This window comes from Mastigoproctus giganteus, chromosome 8 (genome assembly GCF_048544385.1).
Source record: "Mastigoproctus giganteus isolate SK-2022 chromosome 8, ASM4854438v1, whole genome shotgun sequence".
In the NCBI taxonomy this organism is placed as follows: Eukaryota; Metazoa; Arthropoda; class Arachnida; order Uropygi; family Thelyphonidae; genus Mastigoproctus; species Mastigoproctus giganteus.
The window spans coordinates 63,554,776-63,579,113 of record NC_143582.1 but is presented as its reverse complement, the minus strand read 5'-3'; the positions used below and the strand labels follow the sequence as shown (position 1 = coordinate 63,579,113).

Sequence of the window (24,338 nt, the reverse complement as noted above, 5' to 3'; positions counted from 1 at the left end):
ACTTGATGTCTATGGGTTAACTGTTGATAACCATGCTCAGGTTGCAGACAAATTGAACAGGTATTTTGCATCTACATTCACACATGAGGAATTCTTTAAGGAAGGTGATGCTAGAACTTCAAACTGTAATGAGGAGCTAAATGACTTGGTGATAACTGAAGGGAAAGTGGAGGAGAAATTGTTGAGGATGGACATAAAAAAGGCACTTGGGGCATATGGAAACTATCCAGTTATATTAAGGGAGGCAGCAAAGGAGGTAAACAAACCGATAGCCATAATTATGAGAGCATCCTTAGATTCAGGAGAGGTTTCTATGGGCTAGAGAAGTGCAAATATATATCCCCAATTCATAAAGGGGAATCAAAAGGCAACATGAGTAATTACAGACCTTGGCTTACTTCTGTTTCAAGAAAAAAATGGGATCACTGGTTAAAGAAGTAATGCAGGACCATTTGGACAGGTATGTAATTATACTGAAATCACAGCATGGATTTGTCATGGGGCAGGCATCTCTAACCAATCTGATAAGATACTATGATGCAATGACCAACTGGATGCAAAAAATAATTTTGACATCATATATTTCAATTTCAGAAAGGATTTTGATACTGTTGCACATAAAATACTGCTGTACAAACTAGAGCAATGTGGCATTAAGGGCAAGTTACTGCTACGGATAAAGGAATGGTTATCAATGGGCACTACTCTTCATAGACTAATGTTATTAGTGGAGTTCCCCAGGGTTTAGTGTTGGGTCCATTGTAGTGTTCAATATTTATCAATGATATTGATGAAGGTATATCATGCTTAATGAGTAGCATTTATCCAAAGATGATTTATCCCGAGTAGCTTATCAACTGTGTAGTACTATATTCGGGTAGTGGAGAATGAAAAAGAACTGGGGGTGATTGTACAGTCAGATATGAAATTCTCATTGCATACATGCTGCCATGACAGCTCATGGGGTTTTGTCAATGATATACAAAAACTTTACTAGCAGGGACAAGGAGGTGATTATCCTTTTGTATAAGGCTATGGTTAAGCCACACCTTGAGTACGGTATACAGGTCTAGCAGCCTCACTTTAGGAAGTGATGTAGATCTGCTGGAACAGGTGCAGAAAAGAGCAACCAGATTGGTGAAGGGAACAAAAAGATGCTCTCACCTAGAAAGGCTTTAGTTCTGCGAATTGCAGCACATCTCGAGACCAGGAACCTATGGGGGGGGGGATCTGATTGAGATGTTTAAAGCCTTGAATGGACTGAGTAAGCCAAATACTAATCGTATTCTTCCACTTGCTAAGATTGCACACATGAATTGGCATAAATTCAAGTTGAGGAAGCAAGATTCCTGGATAATAAATTTTTTTTTTTTTTTTTTTTTTTTTTTGTTAGTTGATGGTGCATCTGCTTCTGCGGCCATAATGCACCCCCCAAGGTTTTTGCAGTACTCTGATCTAAGCCCGAGGCAGGATTCGAACCCTCGACCTTTGGGTTGCCAAGCAGGCACTTTACCCACCCGGCTAGCCCGGTCAGCGCAGGATAAATGTGCAGAAGTTTGCCTTCAGGCAGTGGATAGTTTATTGTTGGAACAGGCTTCCACCTCTTTTTTACACTGTCATTTTCCTATCCTGTCAGTGACAGTGATATTTTCCATTACCCTAGTAACCAGTCTATTTGGGCATAAGTCATATTTATTCTTAAAAATAGCAGTAGTGGCATATGATGCAAGATAGCAAGCTTATAAAGCAGAAAATAGATCTTACAGTATTAAATTCTTGACCCAGAGTGTCAGGGTAGAATAACTGTAAGCACCCCTGAGTACCCTTAATAATACCTATTTTGACTGCAGGAGAATGAATTGATTGACTGTTTAAAACCGACATGCAGTGCTTCAATCTTAAACCATCACACTATTAAACTGGCACTTCAGTGTGGTTTTCTGCATTCCGAAGTGCTGAGGTTGTTATTAATGAAGTTAATCTTGACATCAAGGAAGGCAGGGTTTTCTTATTGATGTCCATTTCCATTGAGAATAAAATGTAACTGTCTGTGGTATTTATGAGGTTACCGAAGGTAATGAAAGTCCCTTCACTGTAGTCCCAAATCTTCAAAAGGAGCCATAATTTGGGGAATATACCTGAACATACTTTTTCTCGCACAGGCATACAATGCAAGAAAGCAAGCTTATGCAGCATCAGCCAAAAACAAAAAAAAAAAAAAAAAAAAACCCGTTCCCATTTCACCTCTCCGTTCGTTCCAAATACTTGTCCAACTCAGCCTTAAATTTATTTAGGCTATCAACTTCCACAACAAAAGATGGAAGTCAGTTTCACCAATCAACTACTCGCTGGCTAAAGGCAAACTTCCGCACATCTATCCTACAACTGTCTTTCCTCAATTTGAATTTATGCCCTCTCAGGTGATTATTCTGAGCAAGAGGAAGAATCCCATCAGCACTGAGCATGCTCAAACCATTCAAGGCTTTATACACCACAATCACATCACCTCTCACGTGCCTAGTCTCCAAACACTGTAATCTGCAAACCTTAAGCCTTTCTTCATAAGAGCAACCCTTCATTCCATTCACTAATCTTGTTGCCCTTCTCTGTACTCATTCCAACAGCTCTACATCCTTCTTAAAATTAGGCTTCCAGACCTGTATACAGTACTCAAGGTGTGGCCCGACCATTGCCTTATACAAGGGGATAATCACCTCCCTATCCCTGCTAGAAAAATTCCTGTATATCATTGACAAAACACCGTGAGCTACTCTTGCAGACCATCTGCACTGCTCAGAAAACTTCATATCTGCCTGCACAATTACCCTCAGGTCCTTTTCATTCTCTACCACTGTCAGAGTAGTACCACAGAGTTGATGTCACCTCCGTAGTCAGGTGGGCAGAAGCAGCAGTGCGTAGCACACGCTTCTTGATTAGACCGTGGTGTGAGCCCATGACCACCAAATTACAGAGGATGCGGAAAGGTCAGGGAATGACCACCGCATATCTCCGGAGCAATATGGCCTTAGTTGCTAATGCTTCTAAAAACCAAATAACAAACAACAACAGAGTTGATACTATGTTACTCTGGGGTTACTGCTTCCCAAATGTAGTACTTTACATTTGCCACCTCTCAGCCCATCTGCTCAACTTTTCTAGATCCTGTTGCAGCAGCATACTGTCGTTAGTGTCCTTAACAACCCGGCCAACCTTCGTATAGTCTGCAAACTTGGACATTAAGCCTGATATACCATCGTCAATATCATTTATAAATACAGAAAACAACAATGGATCCAACACTGAACCCTGAGGGACTCCACTGATAACATTAGTCCAAGAAGAACAGTGTCCATTGATTACCACTCTGTCTTCTCCCACTGAACCATCCCTTTATCCTTAGCAGCAATTTGCCTCCAATGCCACACTGCCCCAATTTGTGTAGCAGCCTTCCATGTGCAACAGTATCAAAAGCCTTTCTAAGATCCAAATATATGATATCAAAGTTATTCCCTGCATACAGCTCCTTTGTGACCACATCGCAGTATCCAATAAAATTGGTCAAACAAGGCTTTCCCTTAATAAAACCATGCTGTGTCCGACTTATAACTGAAGTCTTGTCTAGATGATCCTGCAGTGCTTCTTTAATCACTGCAGGATCTTCTTAAACACACCATTAATTTCCCTGGAACAGAAGTTAAACTAACAGGTCTATAATTACTTGTGTCACCCTTTGATCATCCTTTGTGTACTGGGGTCATATTTGCACATCTCCAGTGCATGGGGACCTCTCCTGAGTCCAAGGAAGTTCTCATAATTATGGCTAAGAGTTTGCTTACTTCCTTTGCTGCCTCCTTTAATATAACTGGATATATCCCATCCACCCCAGGTGCCTTTTTTATGTTTATCTTCAACAATTTCTCTTCCACTTTCCTCTCAGTTATTACAAAATCATCTAGCTCACTACCAGAATTTAATTCACCTCTGGCATTCCCCTCCCTGAATAACTCCTCATGTGTGAATGTAGATGCAAAATACTCATTTAGTTTGTTAGCCACCTGAGCAGAATCATCAACAGTTGAACCATCAATATCCAGTGGACCAATCTGATTCATACCTTTTCTTCTAGAGTTTACACAGGTAAAGAACTTTTTGCTGTTTTTCTTTGCATCCTTTGCCAAAGATTTCTCATAATCTGCCTTTGTCTTCCTAATCTGCTTTGTGACTTGGTTACAAACCATCTTATATCTATCATAGGCTTCCATGTCACCCTTTAATTTATATGTATCCCATGCATTTTTCTTCTCTGCCACATGTCTCATTAGTTCATCTGACATCCATTTAGGCCTAAATCTTGAACAATATTTCTTAGTTAATATGTAAAGCCTAGTAGCTTCCAAGATTAATTCTTTGAATGCCTCCCATTTTGAATTTGCTGACCAACCATCATCAGTTGGTCCCACCGTATAGAATTTAAATACTGTCTCAGACCACCATAGTAGCCTTTACAAAAGCAAAAACCCTGATGGTAGTTACTTCTTTGAGTAAATCTCACTTCAGCACACTGATCACTGCCACCTAGTGGTTCCTTTATCTGCAGATTCTTAATGCATGAAGAATCGCTACTGATAATCAGATCAAGAGTATTACTCCCTCTAGTTGCCTCCCGAACATGCTGATGTAGAAAACAATCATCCAATAAATCCACAAAAGCCTTGCTTGCTTGTGTGTGTGTGTGTGTGTGTGTGTGTGTGTGTGTGTGTGTGTGTGTGTGTGTGTGTGTGTGTGTGTGTGTGTGTGTGTGTGTGTGACCAACCCACAAATTCTAGTCAATATCAGGGAAATTAAAATTCCGCATTATAAGACTCTCTGATTTACTGGCCCACTCTATTTCCCTGTACAGTTTTTTATTATACTCATCAGAGTCATTAGACCTATAACACATTCCTACTCTCAATTTTGATCTCCCAATACTTATGTCACACCAAACTGACTCGACACTGCACTGTCCAGCGATGTCGACGCTTCCCTTCCTGAATGTGAAAATTAATATCAGTAACAACAAACTCTGAACTCGGGTGTACAGATAACTCACTGACACCCTGATAGTCTTAAACTTTAAGTAAAATCCACCAGCATTAAAAATGGATATTAATAAAGGCTTAGCCCTTAGAATATGCTCTCCTGACATTTTGTCTTAAAAATAAATTATTAACAACTTACACCCAGGAAGACTGGTTAATAGGATAACAGGAAACACCACTGGTAAAGTTAACAACCCCAGGCTTGTCCCAATTGATCTTTTCATTCCAAACTGGTGTTGGTAATATGGCTGATAAGACAGAAAATCAGCAAAATGTTCTTTTCAATGGTGTAGAAACAGCTCCTCTCTTCTTTCAATGCCATACCCTAATCCAAAGGTATGGTTTACCATTTCAAATGCAAGCATGACAAGTACTATCTAGGCTAAATACTGCATAACCTATAAAAGAGAAAGGACAAACACACCTGGCACACTAGAAACATAAAACAAAGCAATATAACCTGCAACTCCATCACAGCTACCTGAAAAGAGACAAGAGTATCAGCAAACTTTGTTCTACTTTCCTAAGAAGGAAACCTTCAATAATATGCTGAAAGCACCCATTATTGAAATTTTACATAAAAGACAACATGCAAAAAATTAGCTACCAATACAAATTGAAAGCAGAGAAAATAATTCAAAAACTTTAATGAAAAGGCTATAATATACTTCATTTTCACTTGCTATTATACATTGTGTGTATTTATGTCATGCCCATCCTTTACCAAACAAATCTGTAGTTAATCATTGTGGCCTTCTGTGATAACATATAAGCATGGGGATTCTAATTTTGTGTATATTATAATTTGTATGTATTTTACATTTTCAGTCAAATTTATAATAAAAAAAAAAAAAATTTTCCGTCATTTTTTTCAGTAGTTAACCTTTTACACATTCTCTCTTTACACCCATCGGTATGCAAAATTTCAGTGGAGGGGAGGGTCTACAAGATGCTAATGATGGTTTCCTTTTAGTACTTTCAAATTTCACTGCAGTGCAGTATTGAAAACAACTGTAATACGTTTTTTCCATAAAGTACACTTTCAGTTCAGAATGCATGTATCAAATCTATATTAATAAAATATAGGACTTATTAATATATGATTATTAACTGATTAATATATAATAGTAAATAATGTGTAAATTACTTTACACATTATTTAATTTAAAACAACTGCTTACTGGCTTTCAACATGAATATAAAATTAGTACCTACCTTCACAGTTGGATAGATTCGTTTCTCTGGTTTGCTATTTTTTGCAATAAGTCCTCCATGAGAACCTTTTTCACTCTTATAACGGTAACGAATCCTGTTAACTGGTTGTTCAGTAATAGTTAAATAAGGACCATTAATATTACAAGACTGAAGTCCAGTTGCTAAAAGGAAGCAAGAAGTAAAATATACTTCCTAGAAAAGTTTGTAGAATTAATCATTTAATATTAAAAAACAAACATTGCAGAAGTAAAATGAAATGTTCAATTAAAAAAAATAATAATGAACTGAAAAATGTTATGTTAACTACTACACCAATGAAAGAATTTTACCAAAGGAATAACACAAGCCTCAATAAAATTTAAAGATAATATAAAAAGCATTTCACCAATGAAATAACTTGTGTTGAATTAAAGATCAATATCGTATAAAAATGTATGCATTAAAATGATAAGGCTTAGAGAACATCCTATCTATTTCCCTCCCTCTAATCTTTCCAACCTCTCAACCAAACAAAGAAAGTAAGGAAATAAAAAGGCTGACACTTAGTATACAATGTTTCGCACTAACATACATTCTAATTTTTTTTTTTTATTATTATTATTTTTAAACTTAATATCTTTTAATATCTTCATCACAATATTGCCTGTGAAAATCAAATGGCAATATTATACTCATATACACTCTTAATGGCAATATTTTATCAGAAATAAAATCTTTCACATGAAAGAATTTCACCGAACACTTTAATATATTCCTCACTACTGCATTACTTAAAATAGCATTTTCATACTGGATAGAGCTGAGGAATTCAAGAAAACATTTGGGGCAATTCGCAAATGCAGGAGCAATATTCCACGGTAGACAGTTTATAATTTGTATAGAGAAGTTAAGTAAAGTAAAAAACTACCACCAGGCAAGAAAGTACAGGGCGTTTTTTTTTTTTTTTTTTTTTTATTATTATTTCTGATGTGCCAAGAAAGGATATCCAGCAGAACTGTCAACAGTAAAAATATATGTTCTTTTCCAGAAACTTGTATATTGTTAAAGAGCACATGAAGACAGCAGTCCTTTATATGAGAAATAAGAAAAAACACTTTATTTAGAAAGATTGAAATTACAGGCGTTTTATATGAGAAACTGGAAAATATTCGGTTTAGAAAGACTGGAATTGAGGTTGTCACAAACGTTCTCTCAGATATGCCAGACAAGCTGCACTTAATACTTGGGAGTCTAAAACGCTGATGGAACTGATATTCAGGTGACATTCAAGTGGACCCACTTTTGGCGAAGTCCAGACAGTTTGTGACAACCAAATCCTCTGCTTGCACCTTCAAGATGGTGGGACTGTTAGTAACCCTGGGTATAATCTCCATGCATATGCACACCGTTGGTGACCACCCAGGTGTAAACCAATGTAAGCAGGGGTGGAGGTGTGGCACCCACAACTCTGTGTTACCAGGCAATACTAGGTCGAAGATGACTCTCATCAGGCGCCTCCGTAGCCAGGTGGGCAGGAGCAGCAGTGTGTAGCACATGCTTTTTGATTAGACCGGGGGTTTGAGCCTGTGCCCACCAAATACAGAGGACGCGGAAAGGTCAGGGAATGGCCACCACATATCCTCCTGGAGCAACATGGCCTTAGCTGCTAATGCTCCTAAAAACCAAAAAAAAAAAAATAATAATAAAAAAATAACAATAAGACACTCACAACCGGTGAAATACCACCACTTTGTTTATTGGAGGCTTGAAGCGGTGAAACCCATGTTTAGTCTCCAGAGCTAAGTTCAGGTCAACCCTTCCCCATCTCTTCCATCATGCAGTATGACTGATGAACATCATGGTGAGATCCAATCTTCCTTACATTTCGAGAGTACAGCTCTAAAATGGTATTCGCAGACCAGCCGCTAGTTAGCACACCAGACCGAACCTATTGGTAACTCTCTAGGAGGCTTCCGGATCAGCTAATGTACAATCTTGCTGCCGCTATTCTGCCAGATAGTAACTGGAGGGAGTCCGAGTAGTGTGTATGCAAGGGGCATTGTCAAGGCCATGTTATGTCAAGGATCTGGGTATATTCTTACAATGTGTACGCCATATCCAAACATTTCATTACTTCATACAGCATTACCCCTCCCCACACACTTTTTTTTTTTTTTTCTATTGAATACACCATGAATTGTCAAACTAATAGAGTAAGCTTATCTGCGAAAAGATCTAAACCTCCCAAACACTTCCTAGTTCATTTCACAATTATACGAGGTCTCAATTCTAATCTCAATGATGTCCATTTCCACTTTCAGTCTGCCAAACCCCATGTACTTTTCCTGACAGAATCTCAGTTATCGGTTGATTCAACCACTGCTCATCACAGTTGCCCAAATTATTCGCTGTATTATTCCTTTCACCTCAAAGGTAGTACTTTTGCATATGTCCGTTCCGATATTCCCTGTCAGAGACTTGGTAATTTGGAATATCCTCTTTTAAAATCTCTCTACCTCATTGTGTCAAATTCATCTGTTGTCTCTACCATTCTCCCAACTCCACTAATCACTTGGAGCTCTTTAACTTCCTCTCTTTGCAACTTGACTTTCTCCAGTCCAACTTTCCTAACAGCAAGGTAATTTACCTTGGTGATTTTAATGTTCACAACTCCAGCTGGCTTCTGTTTTCAAGTCACACCGACCCAGCTGGTCAAGACACTGAGGCTTTTGCAATTACTAATGACCGTGCACAGATTGTTCATTTATGTACAAGAATACCGGACAATCCTAACCATGCAGCTAACACGCTTGATATTTTTCTCACAAACAACCCATCTAAGCACATGGTCTAAGTGAGTGGTCTTTTAGGCACCTCAGATGAGAACTTGGTGACTGTCTTTTCTCCAATGGAGCTTTTATCTCATGGCTATTCCCAACCTTGTACTGTTTGGCATTACAAGAATGCAAAATGGGATGACCCGTGATATTTCTTTTTTTTTCCTTGGTCAAATTACTGTTTCAAAACTTCTGATGTCAACATTTGCTCAGATCATATCAGTGAAATTATTCTTGTAGGAATGGAATCCTTTATTCCCCACTCCACTTTAAAATCTCGTCCTTTATCTAAACCTTGGTTTTCCAATAAATGAGCTAATGCGATTCAAGAGAAGAACGTTACATATCATAATTGGCTTGTTTCCAAATCTTCAGATTCATTTTCTGCCTACACCAAAGCTCGCAACAATTGTAAAGCAGTTATTAATCAGTCCAAACTAGATTTTGAACAGACTAGGAGTAGAAAACTTGCTTCATGCCCTAATGGTAGCCGAGAATTCTGGTCTCATGCCAAAGCTATTGGCCGCAACTTTTGCCCATCTCTGCTCCCACCTCTGTCAAAACCAGATGGGTTTTTTGTCACTTCAGCCAAGGATAAAGCTGACCTGCCAGCATAACGTTTGGCATAAAGATCTTCTAAACAAGCTTCAATGCCTTCAATGGTTTGCCAACTGTTCTTTATAATTAGTTATCCAGTTTTCTCTCTGACCGCTCACGGAGGGTGATGGTAGACGGCTCTCTGTCTTCTAACTTCACTACTAATACTTGTGTCTCCCACTTTTTCCCTTTTGTGTATTAATGACTTTCTTCCATTGACCGGAAATCCTATCCATAGTTTTGCTGATGATAGCACATTGGATTCCACTTTCCAGTTTGAGAAACCTTGCCCTGCTCAATCAGCGTCAACCTCTTGAATATCCACTACCAATTCTTTAAATGCCGATCTCCAGTGGGGCAAAGACAAATTAGTTGATTTCAATCCTTCTAAAATTGAGTCCTGTTTTATATCTTGCAAAAAGAATTCTTCTGCTCCTATGCTTATCTTTAGTGACACTCCAATTTCTAGGCAAAATGATATATCTCTTTTGGGGATTACCCTGACTTCTAATCTCTCTTGGCACAAGCACATTACAAATATTGCTTCCTCCGCATCTAAAAAACTTAGTTTTCTCTTTGGCTTTCGGCGTTACTTTTCTTCCAAACAGCTGTTCACTCTGTACATATCACAAATCCGCCCTACCATGAAATATTATTCCCACATCTGAGGCAGTGTCCCAAAAACCTCTCTCAGGCTTCTAGATTCCATTGAGAAGAGGGCAGTTAGGTTAATTAATGACTCCTCTCTAACAGAGTCTCTTCACTCGCTGTCTCATAGATGTACTGTTTCTGCTGCATGCCTTTTCTACAGATACTTCCATGGGCACTGTTCTTCTGAATTGGCTTCTATAATTCCCGCTCTCTCTTTCAAAACAGTCCGAACACAAGCCACCACCAGCTAACATCAATTTACTGTCCAACTTCAAACTCACAGAACCAACTTTTCATCTTCCTTGTTTTTCATTCAACTGCCGTTTTCTGGAACAACCTTCCTTCGTACGTTTTTCCTGAAAATTACAGTCTACAGAAGTTCAAGTCTAATGTAAACAAATATCTTCTTTCGTCTTCTCAACCTCCATCACCAAGCATGGTACTAAGTACTATAGGTTCTAATACCTCTCGTGTTTGGGGTTTCCATAAAAAAAAAAACCTTATGGGTATATAAAAAAAAAAAAAAAACTCTTCCCGTTTCACCCATCTATTCACTCCAAAAGTTTGTCTAAGTCCAGCTTTGAATTTATTTAAGATGCCAATTTCCACAACGACAGATGAAAGTTGGTTCCAACAATCAACCAGCCGTTGGCTAAAGGCACATCTATTCGACAACCATCTCTCTCAATTTGAATTTATGCCCCCCTCAGGTGCGTAATCTGAGGAAGAGGAAGAATCCCATCAACACTGAGCTTGCTCAAACCATTCAAAGCCTTATACACCTCAAGAAGATCATCTCACAGGAGCCTAGTCTCCAGAAGCTGCAATTTTCAGAAGTTAAGCCTATCTTCATAACAGCAACCCTTTGTTCCAATCACTAATCTTGTTGCCCTTCTCTATACTTATTCTAGTAGCCAAACGTCTTTCCTAAAATGAAGCCTCCAGGCCTGTATGCAAGGTGTGGCCTGACCACTGCCTTATACAAGGGGATAATCACCTCCTTATCTGTGCTAGCAAATTTGCTATATAGCATTGACAAGATCCCCAAGAGCTCCTCTTGCTGCCTTTTTTTTTTTTTTTTTTTTATGTGAACCCCAAACACGAGAGGTATTAGAACCTATAGTACTTAGTACCGTGCTTGGGTTGGAGGTTGAGAAGACGAAAGAAGATATTTGTTGACATTGGACTTGAACTTCTGTAGATTGTAATTTTCAGGAAATACATATGAAGGAAGGTTGTTCCAGAAAACGGCAGTTGAATGAATAAATGAGGAAGATGAAAAGTTGGTTCTGTGGGTTTGAAGTTGGACAGTAAATGGATGTTGGCTGGTGGCGGCACGTGTTCGGACTGTTTTGAAAGAGAGAGCGGGAATTATAGAAGCCAATTCAGAAGAACAGTGCCCATGGAAATATCTGTAGAAGAGGCATGCAGCAGAAACAGTACGTCTATGAGAAAGCGAGTGGAGAGACTCTGTTAGAGATGAATCATTAATTAACCTAGCTGCCCTCTTCTGAATGGAATCAAGAAGCCTGAGAGAGGTTTTGGGGGCACCACCCCAAATGTGGGAACAATATTCCATGGCAGGGCGGATTTGCGATTTATACAGAGTGAGCAGCTGTTTGGAAGAAAAGTAACGCCGAGAGCGAAAGAGAAAACCAAGTTTTTTAGATGCAGAGGAAGCAATATTTGTAATGTGCTTGTGCCAAGAGAGATTAGAAGTCAGGGTAATCCCCAAAAGAGATATATCCTTTTGCCTAGAAATTGGAGTGTCACTAAAGATAAGCATAGGAGCAGAAGAATCCTTTTTTCGAGATATAAGACAAGACTGAGTTTTAGAAGGGTTGAAATCAACTAAGTTGTCTTTGCCCCACTGGAGAATTACCTGAAGATCGGCATTTAAGGAATTGGTAGCAGATTTTCGAGAAGTTGAAGCTGATTGAGCAGGGCAAGGTTTCTCAAAATGGAAAGTTGAATGCAATGTGCTATCATCGGCAAAACTATGGATAGGATTTCCAGTCAATGGAAGAAGGTCATTGATATACAAGAGGAAAAGAGTGGGGGAAAGAACTGAACCTTGGGGGACACCGGCATTAGTGGAGAAGTTAGAAGACAGAGAGCCATCTACCATCACCCTCAGTGAGCGATCAGAGAGAAAACTGGATAACCAATTACTAAAAACAGTTGGCAAACCATAAGATGGAAGCTTGTTTAGAAGACCTTTATGCCAAACACGATCGAAAGCCTTTGAGATGTCAAGAGCAACTGCTTGTGTTTCACCGAACCTTTCCATTGAAGTAGTCCATAAATGGGTAACGTAAGCCAGAATATCACCAGTGGATCGACACCGACGGAATCCATACTGGCGATCGTTGATCAGACGGAAGGTTTCTAGGTAGTTTAAGAGTTGGCGGTTAATTGATTTCTCCATTACTTTAGAAAGAGTAGAAGTAATTGCAATGGGACGATAATTGGATGGGAGGGATTTGTCACCCTTTTTAGGAACTGGCTGGATATGAGCAAATTTCCAAGCAGAAGGAAAAACACCTTTGGAATAGGAAAGTGAAAAAAGGCGGCAAAGAATAGGAGTAAGTTCAGGAGCACAGATTTTGAGAACAAGTGGAGAAATACCATCAGGACCTGGAGCTTTCTTAGCATCAAGATTCATCAAAATCCTTCTGATATCCTTTTGACGGAAGACCACAGGAGGCATTGAATGGACCGTGTTGGGAATGGTGGGAGGTGTTTTACCAAGTTCATTAATACATGAGCTGGAAGAAAAATGGGATGCTAGCAGGTCAGCTTTATCCTTGGCTGAAGTGACAACAGAACCATCTGGTTTGGACAGAGGTGGAAGCAGAGATGGGCAAAAGTTGCAGCCAATAGCTTTGGCAAGAGACCAGAATGCTCGGCTACCATTAGGGCAAGAAGCAAGTTTTCTACTCTTAGCCTGTTCAAACTCTAGTTTGGACTGATTAATAACTGCTTTACAATTGTTGCGAGCTTTGGTGTAGGCAGAAAATGAAACTGAAGAATTAGAAACAAGCCAATTACGATATGCAATATTCTTCTCTTGAACAGCCTTAGCACATTTATTGGAAAACCAAGGTTTAGATAAAGGACGAGATTTTAAAGTGGAGTGTGGGATAAAGGATTCCATTCCTGCAAGAATAATTTCACTGACACGATCTGAGCAAACGTTGACATCAGGAGTTTTGAAACAGTAATCCGACCAAGGAAAAGAAGAAAAGAAGTCTCGCAGGTCATCCCATTTTGCATTCTTGTAATGCCAAACAACACGAGGTTGGGAATAGCTATGAGATAAAGGTTCCATTGGAGAAGAGACAATCACCAAGTTGTGATCTGAAGTGCCTAAAGGACCTCTCACTTCGACCGTGTACTTAGAAGGGTTGTTTGTGAGAAAAAGATCAAGCGTATTGGCTGTATGATTCGGATTGTCCGGTATTCTTGTAGGTAAATGAACAATCTGTGCTAGGTCATTAGTAATTGCAAAAGCCTCAGCATCTCGACCTGCTGGGTCGGTGTGACTAGAAAACGGAAGCCAGCTGGAGTTGTGAACATTAAAATCACCAAGGAAAATTACCTCACTGTTAGGAAAGTTGGACTGGAGAAAGTCAAGTTGCAACGAGAGGAAGTCAAAGAGCTCCAAGTGATTAGTGGAGTTGGGAGAACGGTAGAGACAACAGATGAATTTGACACAATGAGGTAGAGAGATTTTAAGCCAGAGAAGATCAAAGAGAGGAGATTCCAAATTGCCAAGTCTCTGACAGGGAATATCAGAACGGACATATGCACAAGTACCACCTTTGAGGCGAAAGGAATCATACAGCGAATAATTTGGGCATCTGAGATGAACAGTAGTTGAATCAACCGATAACTGAGATTCTGTCAGAAAAAGTACATGGGGTTTGGCAGACTGCAAGTGGAAATGGACATCGTTGAGATTAGAATTGAGACCACGTATATTTGTGAAATGAATTAGGAAATCCTTGGGAGGTTTAGATCTTTTCGCAGATAAGCTTGTTCTATTAGTTTGACAATTCATGGTGTATTCAATAGTAAGAAAAAGTGGGTGGGACATGCTGTATGAAGTAATGAAATTTTTGGATATGGCGTACATGTGGGAAGAATATACCCAGATCCTTGACATAACGTGGCCTCGACAATGCTCCCCGCATACACACTACTCGGACTCCCTCCAGTCACTATCTGGCAGAGTAGAGGTAGCAAGATTATACACTAGCTGATCCGGAAGCCTCCTAGAGAGTTACCAATAGGTTCGGTCCGGTGTACTAACTAGCGGCCGGCCTGCGAAAACCGTTTTAGAGCTGTACCCTCGAAATGTAAGGAATATTGGATCTCGCCACAACGTTCATCATAACCTCAAAAGTCATCAATCATACTGCATGATGGAAGAGATAGGGAAGGGTTGACCGGAACTTAGCTCTAGAGACTAAACATGGGTTCCACCACTTCAAGCCTCCAATAAGCAAAGTGGTGGTATTTCACCGGTTGATGAGAGTCATCTACCACCTAGTACTGGCTGGTAACATAGAGGGGCGGCATTCCTCCATGTGGTGTGGGCGCCACACCTCGACCCCTGCTTACGTTGGTTCACACCTGGGTGGTCACCCACCATGTGCTTGTGCATGGAGGTTATACCCAGGATTACTAACAGTCCCACCATCGTGAAGGTGCAAGCAGAGGATTTGGTTGTCACAGACCGTCCGGACTTCGCCGAAATTGGGTCCACTTGACTTGAGTGTCACCCGAATATCAGTTCCATCAGCGTTTTAGACTCCCAGGTAGCAAGTACAGCTTGTCTGGCATATCTGAGAGAATGTCTGTGACAACCTCAAGGACCAAAGTTTTTTGAGCATGCCTGTCTGCATGCTCAAAAAACTTCATTTCTGATTACTCAATCTGACTTCGTATCTGACTTCATTCTCCACTACCCTGAGTGTAGTACCGCACAGTTGGTATGTTACTCTGGGGTTCCTGCTATCCGAATGTAGTACTTTGCATTTGTCAATGTTAAACTTCAGTTGCCACCTCTCAGCCCATCTGCTCAACTTTTCTAGATCCTGTTGCAGTAGAGTACTGTCCTTACTGTCATTAACAACCCTATTAACCTTCGTATTGTCTGCAAACTTGGACATGGAGCCTGATATACCTTCATCAATATCACTGATAAATACAGAAAACAACACACCCCTGGGGAATGTCACTAATAATATTTGTCCATGAAGAGCAGTGTCCACTGATTATCATTCTCTGTCTTCTCCCACTCAACCACTCTTTTATTCATTGTAGCAACTTGCCCTTAATGTCATACTGCTCCAACTTATACAATTAGTCTTCCAAGTCTTCCATGTACAACAGTATCAAAAACTTTCCTAAAATCCAAGTATATGATATCAAAAGTATTTTTTGCATCCAGTTCCTTTGTGACCACATCATAATTTCCAATCAAATTGGTCGGACAAGACTTTCCCTTAATAAACCCATATTGTGTCTGACCTATAACTGCGTCTTGTCTAGATGATCTTGCAGTGCTTCTTTAACCAGTGACTCCATTATTTTCCCCGGAATAGAAGTTAAACTAACAGGTCTGTAATTACTCATGTCACCTTTCGATCACTCTTTGTGAATTGGGGAAACATATGCACATCTCCAGTCTGTGGGGATCTTCCCCTGAGTCCAAGGATGCCCTCAATGTCTGAAGGCCTGCTTACCAAATGATAACAGCAGGCTACACTGTCCATTTTTCTGTCATTCTGTCTGTGAACACACTGTTCCTTCCGCTGACAAGGCTTCAACTTATGCTCACTTAGAAATGACAGTGTTATCCGTGAGTTGACCAAAAATTATTAATTTCGGTTTCAGTTTGAACAGTGTCCCTAAAAGAGGCGAATAACCTATTCACTTTAGAGAGGCAATGTGAGAATGCAATAGACGATCTAATTTATTAGTAGTGATCCTTTATGCATTAAGAACATGCAGATAAAGACCCTCTAGGGGGCAGTAACCATAATGTACTACAGGATTTGCTTAAAGATGTAAATACTGTCATGGCAAAGGGAAGGGCTTTTGTAAAGGTGACTACAGTGGTCTCAGACAGTTTTTAAATTCTATGCAGTGGAAGCAACTCATGAGGTTGCCAACGGCAAATCCTGAATGGGAAGCATTCAACAATAAATGCAGAAGCTATTAGGCATTTTATACCAACTTAAGAGGTACTGATCAAGGTTTAGACCTAAATTAAACATCAAATGTACTGATGAGACTAATTGCAGAGAAAAAGAATGTAATGGGACCATTTAAATTATCAGAAGATACAGAATAATACAGTCAATATATACGACTCTGCAGTCAGGTCACAAAAGAGATTGGGCAAACTAAAGCAGATCATAAGAAGCTTCTGGAAAAGAATTCAAAGATAAACAGCACAGACTTATTTAGTTATGTAAACACTAGAAGAAAGGGATGAATCACATTGGTTTGCTAGATAAGAATGGTTTCACTGCTGCTGATGATCCTGTTCAGATTGTTAACATACGACATAAGCATTTTGGGTCTACATTCGCACGAGGAATTTTTTAGCGATGGGAATACTAGAAGTTTATCAAATTGTAAGAAGGAGCTGAATGATTTTGTGATAAATGAGAGAAAAGTGGTAGAGAAATTGTTGAAGCTAAACATAAAAATGGGACCACCTGGTGTGAATGGGATCTATCCAATCATCATAAAGAGGAGGCAACAAAAGATGTATAAAAAAGGCTTAGCCATGATTCTGAGGAGATGATATGCTCTGGAGGTGTGCAAATCTATAGCCAAATTCACAAAATGGTGATTCAAAGGACAATGCGTAATTACAACCTGTTAGCTTAAGTTCTGTTGGGGAAAAATTATGGAGTAATTGGTTGAAGAAGTAATGCAGAACCAACTAGACAGGAATACAATTATACTGCACTCACAGCATGGATTTGTTAAAGGACAACCTTGTCTGACCACTCTGACTAGATACTATGACACAGTAACAAAGGAAGTGGATCCAAAAAATAATTTTTATATTGTATACTTGGATTTCAGAAAAGCTTTTGATACTGCTGCACATTAATGACTGCTGTACAAATTGGAGCAGTGTGGCATTAAGAGCAAGCTGCTACCATAGATAAACTGATGGTTGAGTTGGAAAAGAAAGAGAATGGTTATCAATGAGCACTGCTCTTCTTGAACTAAGGTTACTAGTGGAGTTCACCACAATTCAGTGCTGGCCCTGTTGTTGTTTTCAATATTTTTAAAATGATACTGATGAAGCCACACATCATCTTTGATGTCTAAATTTGCAGATGAGATGACAACAAGAAGGTTGGCTGGCTGGTGGTGGTGGTGGTGGTTAATGACAGTAATCAGAGTGCTATGCAACAAGATCTACACCAGATATCGCCAACTGTATGCCCATGGGTGCCAAGGTTCCCACCGAAGGGTTTTCATGTGGCTGTGTGAAAAATCAGAGTGATCGCCCCATAGATCCCCGGACCGTGTTGGACTGTTCAGGTCACTGCTAACCTGGGGCACTAGGATGCAACGTTATATTTAATGTCTTACAGCAATGGCCTTCCAAGTATAATAGGCAAAGAGATTGTAAAATGTTTTCTTTGGGGCTTTTCCAATTGTTTTAGTCTTTTTCAGTTTTCTTTATTCCAATTTCCTCAGGTTTTCTAACCTAACCTTCTCAGTCTCGAAGTTAGAAAGTCTGAAAAGAAACCTGTATATCTAGTGATTTTATGATGTAAATATCTCAGTTTTGATTGATTGGTTTGAATTTTATTGGCACATTAGCATCTAAGGCTATAATGCGCCAAGACCAGGTAATATATAAAAATTTATCCTTTCAGTGACCTAAGTAGTTAGGCCACCATGTCCAGATATATAATAAAAAGTATATCAATAAAAGAAATAACAATAACATATAAATTTTAAATACGAGCGAAAACCTTTATTGATTTAAAAAAGCTAAAAACAGCAGACACATTGTCATTGTCGGATAAAATCTGACTGAGTGTATACGGCTCAGTCAGATGATTAAAAGTGATAAAACGGATATTGCTAAAATCTGGACAGTCAACTAAAATGTGTCTTATTGTTAAAATTGTGCCACAGGACTCACACATAGGAGGGTCATCAGCCCTCAAAATATCTCAGTTTGGCAGTTTAAATCTTCATATGCGTCATTGGCGAAAGTAGTGTAAAGTGCTGAATTTAAGATTTACCATTAGTATAGTACAGTTACAGGAAAGTGACCCAAACTTAATAGGATATGGGCTGGAAGAAACCCGCTGTTAATGAGAAAAGATTAGGGTTGAGTGCTTGCTTTGTCTTCATGAAAAGGGCATAGCAAGATGACCTTTAATCTCCAGATGTTTTATAGAATAATGGCAATGTTTTGAGGATGCGTTTTTCTAAGAATTTTTCAAAACAGCTTGAAAAGGAGAGTATCCTTTACGGGCAGTTCCACTAAGATTTTCATCGAAACAAGACAATTGGTGAGACTGCTTATAGTTTCTCAGTCCTTTTTTGGATACAAGTGTATATGTGGGTAATGGAAGAGATTTATTTTGTGTTTAATTGGGTGCTTTTGTGAAAATTTAACAATTTTATATGTTAAAATAAAATCAAAAGTATATAATTCCTCAGTATAATTTTATGTTGTATGTTTATTTTTAGGTGGATCCTACGAAGAGTAACTTAATATGAGTAGAAAAAGACAAATGAGAAAATCATATCATTTCAACAGTGAATGGAATGAACAATTCTGCTTTATCATGTGTAAATGGAAAGTGTGTTTGTTTATTGTGTCATAATTCTGTGGCAATAGCTAAGAAGTATAACATTGAGAGGCATTTGAAAACAAATCAGTGTCTAGACTTACAGATGCACATCTAATTGATTGTTTGCGAGCTGGGTGTTCATCCTATACTCCAGATTTTCGTTTGATAACTGAAGAAATGCATTCACAAGTTTCACATTAATTTTAATTAAATTTTATTTTATTATTTAAAAAAGTAAAATCATAAATTAATATTATGTATGACAGAGTATGTAATGTACGTATTAAATTTCTAGTGCCCGCAACCATTTAATTAATATCAAAAGTATTCCACCATCATTAAAAGATTAGTGACCCCTGATCTAGACAATTAGGCAAGATAGGCTGAGAAGTGGAAACTGAAGTTGAACGTTGACAAATGCAAGATACTTCATGTGGTTAGCAGTAATCCCAGATTTAAAAACTTTGTTTTTAAATCTGGGATTTAAAAGAATTTTTAATTCCAAGTTTTAAAAACAAAACTTGGAATTTTAGATTAACTTGCAGATAATATGTCATTTTTAAATTTAGCTTAAGCCCTAAGAACAGAGTGTACCCTGACACAATAGAGAATTGTTCTTTATCACTGAATTTTATTACGTGGTTCTAGCTGTTTCCAAAAAGTAAGGTTTAACGAAGAAGTGGCAGAATGTTTTGCACTATCATCAAAAATAATAGAGAAGAAAAAAAAAAAAAAAAAAAAAAAAAGAGTTCTTCAGATTGGTGTAAAGAAAGAAATGGGGCTCCCCAAGGATCAGTTCTTGGACTACTGTTGTTTCTCATTTTCATAAACAACATCAATGATCAGACAGAAGGCCTAATGTCAAAATTTTCAGATGACAAAGATTGATACACTAGTTAATGATCATTACCAAGCAGTGCTCCTTCAGGATGACTTGAACAGGCTGCAAGAATGGCCAGAAAAGTGGAAGCTATGTTTTAATGCAGCAAAATGCAAGGTCTTATACTAGGGGAATAGTAATTCCAAAATAAATTATATACTTGGTGGAGTTGAATTAAAAAAAGGATCAGGGCTCGTATTATAATATGAGCAGATATGAAGTTTTCTGAGCAGTGCAAACAGGCAGCCAGAAAAGCTCATGGTGTCCTATTGACTATGTATCAAACATTATCTCATAGATATGAAGGTCATAGTACCACTGTATAAGGCAATTGCAAGACCACATTTGGAATACTGTGTTCAAGTATGGAGACCTCATCTGACATTGAGCTTCTTGAAAGAGTAAAAAGGTGGGCAACTCACATGGTGACATTGGCAAAAGGGCAACCACATGAGGAAAGAGAACCACATTGAGTTTACAAGGCTCTGAGAGGAATTAGTAAAAAGAACAAAGGTGTAATTTTCACTGTTTTAGAGAATTACAAAACTCAGGGGCATAAATTCAAATTACAGGCAATGAAGTTTAGGACAGATTGTAAGAAGTTTTCTTTTAGCCAGTTTGTTTGTGTGTTTGTTATTTGGTTTTTAGGAGCATTAGCAACTAAGGCCATATTGTTCCGGGATATGCGGTGGTCATTCCCTGATCTTTCCGCATCCTCCGTATTTGGTGGTGACGGGCTCGAACCCCGGTCTAATCAAGTAGTGTGTGCTACGCACTGCTGCTCCTTCCCACCTGGCTACGGAGGCGCCTTTTTAGCCAGTAAGTTACTGATTGCTGTAACAGATTGCCTTCACAGGTAGTCGAGGATGACATTTTTTTTCATTATCTACAAGCACACTAGTACTATGCTGCAAGAGCCAAAGCTCATCCGCGCTTTATTGTTCTTGTAATGGAAAATATTACTTTTTGGTCCACAGCCGCACCCTCCCATCTGAAAAGTCAGACGTAGAAGGTCACATTACCACCCCTGCCCTGTGGAAGCAGATCTCTATTATCTAAACTTTAACTCTCTTTTTTAAAATTTTAACTTAAAGCATTGAATCTCAAAATCATCATGAACTCAGTACATTTTACAACTCACTGAGACAATTTGTTTCTATAAAAAAAAAAATAAAAATAAAAAAACTTTCAATGCTATAAAACTCACAATATTTTTGTATATTTTAAAATATTTATAATATTTTTGTTCATTTAAAATTTTATACTTTTTATATATATTTTTGTATATATCATAAAACACAACATAAAACTGTAAAGTTTAAAAACTCAAACTTCTAAAATATAAACTCGCTACTTCCATATATACATATTTACAATTACCCTCCCTTCCTTCTCAAGTGAAAGGCACTCGCAAAGTCCAGGAAGGCAATATATTTCTCTTTACTTTGAAAAAGCTCATGGCAGCTATATGAGTCCATGCCAAGCCTTTCTACAAATTATCTTCTTATATCATCGTACCTTTGACAATATTTCATAATGTGCTCTATTTCAGTGCACCCACATCTACATAATTCATTAGACACTACTCCAAGCTCTACCAATCTTTTTCTAAGGCCCATGCCCATCACCAGCATGGTCACAAACATGCCAAGACTAGGCCAATGATGTAACTTCATCTTATTAACTGTGTCAACTCCAGGAATAAACTCGTGAATCATCATCATCATCAGCCATTTTCAATCCACTGCAGGATGAAGGCCTCTCCAGCAACTTTCCAGTTCCTTCTGTTTGGAGCACTGGACATCCATTTACTACCCACAAACTCATGAATTTCATCTATCCATCTCCGCCTTTGTCTTCCAGGTTTTCTTCTAGCTCCTCTTGGATACCATTCTGTTATTTTCTTAGTCCATCTGTCATCATGTCTTCGAGCTATGTGTCCTGCCCAAGACCATTTTAGTTCTTTAGTTTTGATAAGAATGTCCTTTACTTGAGTTTGTTGCCTAATCCATGTGTTTCTCTTCTTATCTAACAGTCTGATTCCCAATATGATTCGTTCCATTCTTCGCTGTGTAGTTCTCAGCTTCTCTTCCATTCTTTTGGTGAGTGCCCAAGTTTCACTTCCATAAGTCATGGTGGGGAGTATACATTGGTTCATTATTTTACGTTTAAGACAAACTGGGATATTGCTCTTCAGTATGTTACTATATGTCCTGAATGCTATCCATCCAAAATTTATTCTTCTCTTGACTTCCAGCCATTTATCATTATTACAGCTAATAACTTGTCCCAGATAAATATATGACTCCACCTTTTCAATTACTGCTCCTTCAATCATTATTTCCCTTTCTGTGGCATATTTGTTCATCATTACTTTTGTTTTAGCCATATTCATCTTTAGTCCAAAATCCTTACTAGCTGTGCATAACTGATTAAGATTTTCCTCTAATTCTTTGGGATCGTGGCTTATGACCACAATGTCATCTGCAAATCGTAAATGGTTTAGGTACTCTCCGTTCACATTGACTCCTTTCTGCGACCAGTCTAATCTTCTGAAAGCTTCCTCAAGGGCAGCAGTAAACAGCTTCGGAGATATTGTGTCTCCTTGTCGAACTCCTTTCTCAATTTTAAATTTCCTATTGTCTTTGTCTAGTCTAATAAAGGAGGTAGCACTCTCGTATATTTTCTTCAAAATCATAATATATGGGGTATCAATGCCTTGTCTTTCCAGTGCCCGAAACATTGCCTTATGCTGTATGGAATCAAATGCCTTTTCATAATCCACAAATGCCAGGCATAGTGGTGTTTTATATTCATTTGCTTTCTCCATTAGCTGTGATATTACATGAAGGTGATCCATAGTTGAGAATCCTGTCCTAAAGCCAGCTTGCTCTTTTGGTTGATTCTCATCAAGTATTCTTTCTAATCTGTTAGTAATGACCCTTGTGAACAACTTGTAGATGTGGGATAACAAGCTAATTGGTCTATAATTTCCAATTTCTGATTTATCTCCTTTCTTATGCAGCAAAACTATGATTGCATTATTCCACTGCTTAGGGGTCACACCTTTTCTAAGGCACTTTGTGAAGAGCCTTGCCAGTTTTTGTGTTATGTCTCTTCCTCCCAATTTTAACAACTCTACAATAACTTCATCTTCCCCCGGGGCTTTCTGATTCTTCGTTTTCTTCAATGCATGCTCTACCTCATCAGGAAGAATATTGGGTATGTCGTATGTGTTGCTACTTTGCAATCCATCTTCCCCACTGCTGGCATTATTCCCCTGCTCCTTGTATAATTCTCTATAGTAGTCTTCTGCTATTTGAATTATGCCTTCTCTGCTGTTTATAAGTACACCATCGCTATTCTTCAGTTTCATGAATGACATGGCTCATTCATGAACTCGTGAATGACATAGCTCAACTCAGAACTGTCCCACTTTTGTTGCCATATGCCACATGATTCAACTTGTAACCTCTTTTTCTCCTCCTTTAAATCTAAACTACTATACTGTCTTGTGATATCTATACAAGACTTCATACTCATAATTTCAATACATAAGTTTTTCTTAGTAGCATACTCTAAAGATTTCTTGGCAATTACTAAATCAATAGGTTCTTTGCCTGCAACAACTTGCAAGGCATCATTTGAGACGGTTCTACAGGCCCACGTCACTCCGAGCAGGGCAAATCTCTGTGCACAAAGGAGACTCCTTCGAACATGACTACTGTTCACTCTATAACCCCATGCCCTGCAAGCATAGCTGAGGATGACAGTTTGAATAAATTCAAAAGGTCAACTACCTACGTACGAAGGGAAGCAAATAATTTGAAATTTATCTACTCATCCTCCCCGCCAGCCAGTGCTGCAAATATTACTATACATAGTGGTAACATTTAAATTCATTTAACATATCTAATCATCTAAAACAGAAAAATAAACAGAGAACACCAAACAAACAGCAATATGAACTATACTACACAGCAACATGACCAGACAGCCAACCCAGTGTTGTTACCTACATCGAATATACTGGGATGCAGTGGTGCAGTTCCACCACGGTCCACTGGTTGCAAGGGATCTGTGGTTGGTTGGTTGTTTATGAATTTTATGGCTGTTGTTGGGGGTTTTTTTTAGGAGCATTAGCAACTAAGGCCATATTGCTCCAGGGATATGCGGTGGTCATTCCCTGACCTTTCCGCATCCTCCGTATTTGGTGGCTCACGGGCTCGAACCCCGGTCTAATCAA

General features: G+C 38.7%; 1 protein-coding gene across 5 annotated transcripts in view; it reads right to left on the bottom strand.

The window, feature by feature from the left end:
- The window catches only part of Rel (nuclear factor NF-kappa-B family member relish), a 462,299-nt gene that overhangs the window by 314,597 nt on the left and 123,364 nt on the right, over window positions 1–24,338 (bottom strand). For all 5 annotated transcript variants that reach the window (XM_090380549.1, XM_090380553.1, XM_090380550.1 and 2 more), the window contains exon 3: window positions 6,297–6,457. In XM_090380549.1, coding sequence (XP_090236675.1) covers window positions 6,297–6,457 — 161 coding nt within the window. The remainder of the gene's footprint in view (window positions 1–6,296; window positions 6,458–24,338) is intronic.